The sequence below is a fragment of the Rhagoletis zephyria genome, unplaced genomic scaffold (genome assembly GCF_001687245.7).
Source record: "Rhagoletis zephyria isolate East Lansing unplaced genomic scaffold, Rhagoletis_zephyria_1.1 Rzeph_scaffold_00258, whole genome shotgun sequence".
Taxonomy (NCBI): domain Eukaryota; kingdom Metazoa; phylum Arthropoda; class Insecta; order Diptera; family Tephritidae; genus Rhagoletis; species Rhagoletis zephyria.
In genome coordinates, this window is record NW_016157342.1 from 221,618 (window position 1) to 231,982 (window position 10,365).

Consider the following 10,365-nt stretch of genomic DNA (forward strand, 5'->3'; position numbering starts at 1 on the left):
GAATACAAACACGAATGCAAGTACAAGTACAAGTTCATGTACGAATACAATACGAATGCAAACACGAATACGAGTACAAGTACGAGTGCGAATAGAATAACTAATATTGATACGATTACGAATACGAGTAAGAATTCGAGTACGAATACGTCTAGCAATAAGAAAACGAATGGGAATATCCAATGCGACTACGAATACTAGAATGTGCATCAATGCGAATGGGAATGCAAGTGCTAATGCGTATATAAGTATGAACACGAATACTAATACGAATGCGAATAAGAATATCAACGTGCACCAATACAAATGCAATTACGAATAGCAAATAAGAGTTCAAATATGAATAGGAATGCGAGAAATCATTTTAAATCATTGTCATTTGAAACATTTCATAGTGACTGCGTTTTTTTTAATTGAATTACCACAGCCCGCAATGTCTAATAAAAAAAAACACAATTAACAAGCAATCATCGCTAAACAATGGAAAGTCCAGCTGCAACTCGTTAAGCAATTAAGAAAACCACAAATCAAAAAATCTTAGCAAAGGACATGTGAAAATAAAGGCAATCCAACCACCAAATATTTACTATCTGCCCATTTTGCGCACATTCAAGTTGCAATTAAAATGTTGCAAATTTAATCAATCCAACGAAAAACCACAAACTTTTCTTAGAAAATTGCATGCAGCAAAAGGCACACACATACTCACACACGCACACACAAAAGGATGCAGGCACAAAACAAAAGCATACTTGCAAAGCTAGAAAATTTTCGTATATAAAAGGAATTGCAAGCAAAATTGCAAAATATTTTAGTTCGTTTGACTTTGTTGTCGCCTGATTGAATAGCTTGTGAGAGGAATACTAACTAACTAAATATGTAAAACTTTCTGTGTAATTTCACAAAGGAACAAAGTGAAGTACTTGTGTTTTGTGAAAAGTCAAAAACTTTAATAAAATCACATATCCACAGCAAGTCAAAATTTAACAAAGACTTCATAACACAACGCCTAAACTACCGCAAAAAAAAGCGCATTTTTTTTAACCTTAAAAACTGAAAAGGACATTGAGAGGCAAAGATTTCAGCATGCCTTTTCAAGTTCATAAATTACAAAAATTTCTTACATACCCTGAACTGGCCTTCAAGTGGGCCTTTTTTGAGCCATTCATTTGGAGTGGCAATCGTCACCGCCATCAGCCGACTGCTTGGTATTACATAAAGCACTGCATCTGCATATTCGGTCTATTTACCTTGGTGGGACAAATTATGGCACTCGTCTGCAATTTGTATATGCCACATAACACACCCGAGGCTGAGGCATATGAAAATAGTGAATCGAAAGTGTTTGAGGCAACCGCATTAATTTGCTACTTTTCTTGTTGCTTGTACAAAATGTGGAACATCTTTTGGCGACGCAAGGATATCGGTCCACTCTTGGAGAAATTCAATGAGTTATTTCCGAGCGTTGTTATACAGAAGAAGCTTGCTGAAGCCAATGATTATAAAACTGAACTAAAGAGGGGCTGTAAGTGGAATTTTTACTAGCTTTCTTTCAAACTTTTTTTATGAGTAGTTTAAAACTGGGATCTTTCAAACAGAGAGAGGGAGAGAGATATTTCCTTAAAGAGTTATGGAAACATCATAATTTTTCAGGTGCAAAAAGTATTAAGTAATTTGGTTGGGAATTACAGTTTGCTCAAAGGGCGAGTGAAATAACAGCCTATAAGCAATACAATGTTATATTTAGGGACATTCTGGCAACTCTCTTGAAAGCTTTTTTTCGATTTCTTCTAAAAATTATATTTTTCGTTTTAAAATAAACGAAAAAATAAAAATTCAAAGAAAATTTAACTAACACTAAGAAAAATTTATCAAAAAGAAGAAAAAATAACAAAATCGGTCTCTAAAAAATTAAACTAAGTTAAAAATATATATTTTTCTAAATAAAAAAAAAACATGTATTAAAAACATTTTATTAGAGAAACAAAAAATTAAAAAAATTCCTTAAAATTAAATGAAACTAGCACAAAAATGATTTTCTTTTTCAGAAAATAAAATCTAAACATTAAAAAGGCAAAAACTTAATAAGGAATCAGGAAAACCCCATATAAATTTCTAAAATTAAAAAATATTTTTTTCTTTTTAAAAAAGTAAAATCTTAAAATTCAGAGAGAACAAAATTTTAAAAGAAAAAAGTTAAAGAAGTACATAAAAAAGTTTCTAAAAATATGTATATTAAATTTTAAGCTCTAAAAATTTTAATTGTAAAGAAGAAAAAATAAATAAATTAAGTTCCTATAAATAATTTAGAATAAAAAAAAAAAATATTTTAAAAAAGTTTAAGAATAAGCAAAAAATTAAAAACACTTCCTAACAATTAAATCAAACAAAAACAAAACTCGTTTTGTTTAAAAAAAATAAAGTCTCCTCAAAAAATAATAAAATAAGATTAAATTAAGAGGAAAAACATTAAATTATTATAAGCAAAATATAAATTTTCTTTTAAAACAACAAAATCAAAAAACTATAACAGGACAAATTTAGCAAAAAACATTTATTTAAAAAAACATAGAATATGTGTCTAAAATTTAAGTTAAACTAAAAAATATATACGTTTATCTTAAAAATAACGAATTCTAAAAATTAAAGGAGGAGTACCTAATTTAAAAATAAGAAAAAAAACTAATCCAAAAAATGTAAATTTTTTCGTTATAGAACAATATTAGGGGTGAGAGCATAAAAACTCCGACTTAACTTTTTCACATGCATTTTTGGACCAGCCTTATAAACCGTTTAGAAAGCAGTGCTTTCTATCAAAAAGAGCTTTTCATCATTAAATTTGCCATGGGAGCTTTATTCTCATACCAGAATAAAAAATCTTCCAAACTATCTTGCCTATTGTCTTTCCACCTGCATTTGGAACATATGCAAGTGTTTTCTGGCAAAAGAGCTTTTCATCACACAAGTTGGCCAGGGACCTTTTTTTGTGAGACTTTCGTATCAGAATAAACAAAATCTTTCAAACTATCGTACCTATTATCTTTCTTCTCCAATTGGGAAATGCTTTCAGGCAAAAGAGCTTTTTATCATAAAAGTTGGTAAGGGAGCTTTTTTTATACCCGAGCCCACTTGTGCACAAGGGTATATTAATTTTGTTCACATAACGGTTGTTTGTAACAGCCAAAACGAATCGAGATAGATATAGACAAATGTATACATAAATGATCAGGATGAAAAAAGAAATCGATTAAGCCATGTCTGTCTGTCCGTCCGTCTGTCCGTCTGTCCGTCCGTCCGTGTACACGATAACTCGAGCAAAAATTGAGATATCTCAACGAAATTTGGTATGTAGGTTTCCCTTAATCCAAGGTAGGTTGGTATTGAAAATGGGTGAAATCGGACTTTAACCACGCCCACTTCCCATATAACGGTAATTTCCAGAAATACGAAAACTGCGATATTTTAGTAACTACTGAAGATAATTCACTCAAAATTGATATTTACAATAATTTTTAGACGAAAAATAAGAATATTATAAATTTTTGGAAAATGGGCGTAGCCACGCCCACTTATGGTTACATGTGTATATCTTGGTAACCGCTGCACCAATTTCTTCCAAACTTGGCACAGTTGTTGGCCTTGGTACAGCATAAAAAACCGCCGAAACTTTTTAAAATCGGACAATAACCACGCCCACATCCCATATAACGGAAATCTTCGGAAATACAAAATCTTCGATAAATCATTAAATATTGAAGCTAATTTATTCAAAATTGATGCTTGCAACAATTCTTTACCAAGAAATACGTTTATGGTAAAATTTTGGAAAATGGGCGTGGCACCGCCCACTTATGATCACATATAAGTATATCGGTAACCGTTCTACCAATTTGTACCAAACTCGGTGTGGTTATTGTGCTTGCCACATATAAGCAAAACGTTGAAAATTATTGAAATCGGACTAAAATAACTGCCGATTCTCATATAACGGTAAATTTAAGAAATGCTTGAAACTTCAATATTTCGAAATTGAAGGACGCTAATTTACTCGAAATTGATACACCTCGGCTTACCATCTAGCGGAAGGTTTCGGAAGGATGAAAAAACACATATTTAATACTTGCGCCGGGTATTTATTGTTCGGCTCCGCCCGAACTTAGACTTTCTTACTAGTTTAATATCAGAATATACAAAATCTTTAATCTATCTGCCCTAAATCTTTAATCTATCTTTGAAACCAAAAAATATGCACAAAGATTTTCATACGTCTACCAAAGTGATGCTCAGAGAGAGCTTTTACTCTGTACGAGTCCATATAAAACCTAGAGAACTTTGAAGAGTTCAGCCCGCGGGCGCTGTTTTGAGCACACTGGTCTAGCAACAATGCATACAGTTAACATATTCATTTTCTCTTATTAATCTTCTTAATTCCTATAATTTGTATCATACCCGTATTACAATATGTTTCCTCGTAACCTTTACAGCCGGTGGCTACTATCGCTTCGCCTACTTTGAAGAAAAATCACGCGCTAGAATGCGATTTATGACTAAATACTTTGTGTTCGCCTACTTCTACTATAATATTATACCGATACTACAACTTATTTATGAAATATTGTCACCGAATCAAACTGTTACCTACAAAACGCAATCGAATGCCTGGTTTCCGTGGCATAATCACAATAATCATTCCACTTTTGTTGGATTCGTTTTCAACTATCTCGTACAAGCATCAGCAGAATTTGCTGGCATCAACTTTATAATGTGTGGTGAATATCTTTTTGGTTTTTTTAATACACAAATGCAATTGCACTTTGATTATTTGGCCATTGCTTTGGAGACGTTGGACGCAACCGCACCAGATTCCATGAAACAGCTGAAAACGCTTATCACCTATCACGCAAACTTATTACGGTGAGTTAAAGTCGTAGATTTAGGAGCGTAAGATATTGAAGAAAATTATTCTCAACCATATTTCTTGCAGTCTTTTCAATGAAATCAATTCCGTTTTCAACATCACCTTTGCGCTGGACTTAATAAATGCCACTTTTGCCATATCTTTGATGGGCTTGGCTATGGTTATGATCGAATTCGGACGCGCTGTGATGTTTTCAGCTGGCTTTTCCTTCTTTTTAATACTCAGCTACGTATTTTGTAAGAATGGCGACGAATTTACCGATGTGGTGAGTTTTTCTTTCTGGATTAAAAATATAAAATCGAACACATATTTTTCTTCCACAGAGCAATAAATTGAGCTCGGCTTTGTTCTATAGCAATTGGTATGAGGGTTCTCTGGAATATCGTCGCATGATTATCTTCTTCATTATGCGTACCAACAAACCATGCGAGTATCAGGCTTATGGATATACAGCTATCTCTATGGTGACCTATATGCGGGTAGTATTGAAATAAAAAAATATATATATAATTTCATTATTCTAAATTCATATTTACTTAATTTTTGTCTCTTACAGATGTTAAAGCTATCTTACCAGCTCTTCACATCTTTTCGGGCCATTGAATAGAGCAACTCTATGGAACATCATAAAATTAGTATCACGAATTAAGTAGCATCGCAACAGAAAGCAAATTATAGTAGAAAAAATCGCTTCAATGAATAGAAGAATACATCATAAGTAAAGTACAGTCAGTCAATAAAGTTTAGGTACAGCGACTCTTTTACAAAACGGGCAAGTATTTTTTAAATATTTTATTTTTCGCAAATTCTTTATAAAAATATGGTTACTTCAATAAAAAAGCCCCAAAAATCAGAGCTGCAAAATTAGATAAAAATCCGCACAATTTCATTCAAATATTGCACTATTTATTTACGCTCTCTAGAAAAAACTTGAGAATGCAGTTTTTAGTCCATTCAATTTTAACATAACAAAGTGGAAGTATGATGAAGCTAGGACTTACCATTGATTGTTGACTAATTTTCTTTTTTGAAGGTGTCGCGCATTTTTTCCATATAAAATAATTATCAACCGTTAAAAATAAGTGCTAAAAATCAATAGTAACTCCTAGCTACCTCCAACTTGCACTTAAATACACTAAAATTGAATGAGCTAAAAAATTGTGTACTCAACTTTTTTCTGAACAGTGTAAATAAAAAGTGTAATATTTGAATGTAGTTTTGCGAAATTTCCTTTAATTCTGCATAAGGTTTGTAACTGTAATTTTTATTTAACCATATTTTTATACAAAATTAGCGAAAAAAAAATATTTAAAAAAAAATAGTTGCCGGTATTGTAAAAAATTCGCTATACCTAAACTTTATTGACGAACTGTATATAGCTCGTGCAACAAATTTACACCTTTTAGGGCCAAAGTGCTTTTTAAGTAACATCTAGCTTTTCAGTGCTACACAAAACCGCTCTTATGTAATAATCGAAAGGATTTTTATTAATATATATAGCACCTTATCTGCTACTATAACCAAGGCTCCTTTTATTAAAACAAAGGTCTGTGCATGGGCTTTGCATATTTTCTGTTTGTTCGACTTCGTGACAGTACAGTATTGTTATGGTTATTATGGGCCATAGGCACTGCGACCTCTAAAGTGATCTATTATTTGTAGGTTTTGTTCGAAATTTCAAATGGATTAAGGTTAGTACCACTCAAGTTCGCTAAACTGCGCCTAACGAGAGCGTCAAAATTCCAGTTCACAAAAGCGACAGACGCTTGTCTCTGGGAAATTAATTTTTTCTGCGGTGACAGCAAAGGGAGCAGTGTCCCGTGTATTACTCAGTGAGAGTTTTGAGGTCATCTATGCCTAAATAGAGTTGTTTCTTTGAAACTTCTTTTGAAGTACAGATAAATCGTTTGGCTTGTTTCTTCTCTGGCTATATCGTCCAGTGCCTGTTGAACATTTTGCCTACCCAGTTATTTAAGGTTTCCTTTATGTGTGCATTGGTGAGCCCACATAAAATATTGCGTTAGTTCCCTGTATCGCTAGTCAGCCAGTCTTCTCCTTTTCATCATATCCCTCATGCCCCAGTACCCATCGCAATAAGGCTTTATTCTAGGCTACAAGTGCGTTTAGGACATTGAAGCAGTCATATACTAGCTAAGAACCTAATTTTTGGGATTTTCAGGGTCAGTAGGGCTGCCAGACTGTCCGAGATAACGCAAATTCTAAGACATTCTCTGCCACAAATTTATGTTGCGTGAACCTCTATTTTGTCCAAAATATGCCAACCCCAGTTTTACCATTTTCAAGTTTAGATCCAGCTGTGTACCACACCTCCCCATTACATCGGGTGTATGGGTTCCCTGCATTCCAGGGAGGTCGATTTGCAATATGTACTTCAAATTTCGCAGAGATTCCTAGTTTTTGAACTTAATGTGACGCGTCATATTTTCGATTTTCAGGTCGAAGGTGTTAAAGATTCCCAATGCTGCTGTGGTCGGCTATTTTTCCATTAAAATATAAAAGGGAGGTAATCCCCCAAAGGCGCTGAATGCATAAGCCGGAAAGGCCTTCATACCTCCTGTTATGCCAATGCAAACCATTCTGTGCAATTTACTTAGTTTAGTGTTCGCGGGTCTTTGTGTAGCTTTAGTCCACCGAGCTAAGGAAGCATAGCTTTACGACAGTGTTTAATTAACAATATTTCATTTTGGAAGTAAAGTCTCATGCCCAAGCGTAAACACGCAAAGAAGGCCTTGATCGCGTTGGTGACAGCAGCGTATAAAGGTTGACATATCTCTCGGTGATGGGATCAATAAAAACATTTTCAGATATGGCTTTCGAGTTGCTTTTAGGGTGGACTGCGCAATTTCATTCATTTTCATTCATCTCTGCACATTAGCTGCCTCAATAGAGTTGCAACAATGAAAGTCCATCTTTACCTGTAAAAAAAAAAAACCTCCCTGCAGATAAGGGAATGCTTGTTAACAAACGCATCGGTGGCCTCGTTAATGTAAGGTGTGGGAGAGTGGGGCTATAGAGTGATGAAACCGATGGCAGCGAGATCTATAGTGGGTGATAAATATTAGGCATGTCCGTCAAAAAGTCAGGGTTTCGACATAAGTTCCACGGATAGAACTTCTATGGCACCGTAACAGAAGTTCCACACAAGTTATAGCGAGAAATTACTGCCATCAATCGATTTTCGGCCCAAGGAAGTAAATTCAGACAAATGGTTCCACAGATCAGTTTCATGCAAGATATGTCAGAAATAAGTTCCATGAAAAAAATTCTCTATTAAATGAGCCGCTAACTGCTAAAACTTTTTAACTCCGCTTTTTAACAAATCTTAAATTTAAGTGTGTTTTCTTTTTAGAAAAGGTTGAATGTTTAAAAAAGCGCGCCACTTTGGCTTTCGAAAGCCATAATGCTGTATTAGGAAAACGTGCTCCTTTTAAGGGGAATTTCTTCGGTTCTTTTACGGTTCTAATCTCTGACGAGGCCGCTATTTCTTCACAATTTCCGCGAGTTATGAATGATAGTTATCGGCTGCCAGTCAAAAAAATATTACTAACTATTCAGCGGGATTTTGAAATCGATAAGGCATCTAAGTTATTGTTAGGGGAACAAATAAATATTGGAAAAATTTTACGGAAAACGGCTTTGAAGAAGGCAATCGAGAATTTTTTTTTAGAAAACGAAGAAGAAGATTAATTCGAGATTGAAATTGAGGATAAACTGGATGATAATATGATCGAATTTTCCAAGGAGAATTTAAACGAAAACACTTTCGATGAACCTCAAAAATCTCCCAATTCTGAAAGTCTCAAAATCTATATCAACCATATTCGCGAAGGTGTACTTATTTCCTGTGGTTATGTAATTTTGTGTGAATTCTGTCACAATTCTTCAAAGATTGAAAATTGCCATGAATATCTTAAAGGTTTTATTCGAACGATATTATAATTTATTCGCAATATATGTATGCTCATAGTATTAGTCTACACCGAAAAACATAAAAACATATTATTTTGGAATACAAAATATGTATATCATGGTCATCTTGAAATCAATTTAATTATTTTTCATTGGGTGGCACACGAATTTTATTAATCTAGCTCGGTTGGTTTTGACAAAAAGGAATATTTTCACCGTTTAATGTTAACATTTTTTAGTATCCCAAACTTTTAAAATGAGAAAATCTTTAAATTTTTTAATTTAGTGACACCCTTTTGAAACTTCACTAATATGTTAAAAAAAAAATAATAATTATCATTTTTTCGAGTTACGATGAAAAAATTATTAATTTCGATACTTTTTCGCCAAAATAAACTTTTTAAAGCTAAAACTGTTCAAATACTTGATTTATTTTTTGTTTAACTTATTTCTGAAACTCGATTGATTGAAATAAATGCAATGCTTTAATGTTGACACTAAAACAACTAGTGAGATTTGCTCATATATTCCTACAAAAAATGACCTAGGATGTCTAGGTGCGATAGTTATTATTTTACCCGCTACAGATTTGTATATTTTTTATGCGCATTTTCGATCCATCGATTCCTTTTCAATCTTTTGTTCAATCGTATTTACTATAAACATATATACACATTTATTTTTTAAAATAAGGCTTTGCATAACAAACACATAAACTTATACGTGGATATCCAACATAACACCTATTCCAAAAACACAAACGCCTGTGCTTCGTTAGTCTCATGGCTATCCATTTATCTCATCACAATGCCTATGTTTTAGTAATATGTCTACATACCTTTCACACATACATATGTAAATCTGTATTTCCGCAAAAATATACTTAAACCAAAACAATTAAATAGCCTTAACCAACTTTGTCCATTAAGATGTACAACCGAATATTTCATTCAACCGCAAATACATACACACATACTTATGTACGTACATATGTACATGAGTAAGTAAGAATGTCCATAGTTTCTCACACATTCAACTCACACGTTTATTAATTGTGTTAATTTATATAAATGGGCGCGCATTATTGTTGTTGTTGTTATACATATGTCTGTATGTATGTATGTGCCTAGGAGTGTATATATGTACCTATGTTTGTTATATTATAATCCCCACTGTTGGCTGTTGTAACTTTGCTTGTTATTATTTTTGCTTTAACTTTTATTACAGTTGGTAAACAACCGACAGTTATGAGCCAGCATACACAAAAGTCATAATTCTACTTTACACCATATACTACAAACATATATACTCCTATGTATATACATACATATATGCACCGCCTACATTCAGGCCTGTGCAGATGTGAATAGATCTACTGACGCCTGCTTGTTGCACCTGTGCGCTTGTAGACATATTTTTTACACATTACATATTTGTAATGGAAACATAAAACTGCTATGGATATCCGTGAGGGAAAGAAGGAACAGCAACAAAAAACAACAAAAACAGCAAAATAT

The 10,365-nt window shown here is 33.3% G+C and overlaps 1 protein-coding gene across 1 annotated transcript; it reads left to right on the forward strand.

The window, feature by feature from the left end:
• Positions 1-1,392: 1,392 nt before the first annotated feature.
• Positions 1,393-5,799, forward strand: LOC108358472 (putative odorant receptor 69a). Its single transcript, XM_017609831.1, has 5 exons — positions 1,393-1,525; positions 4,485-4,914; positions 4,985-5,183; positions 5,242-5,397; positions 5,475-5,799. The coding sequence occupies exons 1-5, from the start codon at positions 1,393-1,395 to the stop codon at positions 5,523-5,525; spliced, it is 969 nt and encodes a 322-aa protein (XP_017465320.1). The 3' UTR covers positions 5,526-5,799.
• The last annotated feature ends 4,566 nt before the right edge of the window (positions 5,800-10,365 follow it).

Excerpts from the sequence above, each read along its gene's own strand:
- LOC108358472 (XM_017609831.1), top strand. The coding sequence starts at position 1,393 with ATGTGGAACATCTTTTGGCGACGCAAGGATATCGGTCCACTCTTGGAG. Across the intron at positions 4,915-4,984 it reads TATCACGCAAACTTATTACG|TCTTTTCAATGAAATCAATT; the intron begins GTGAGTTAAAGT and ends TATTTCTTGCAG. Across the intron at positions 5,184-5,241 it reads GCGACGAATTTACCGATGTG|AGCAATAAATTGAGCTCGGC; the intron begins GTGAGTTTTTCT and ends TTTCTTCCACAG.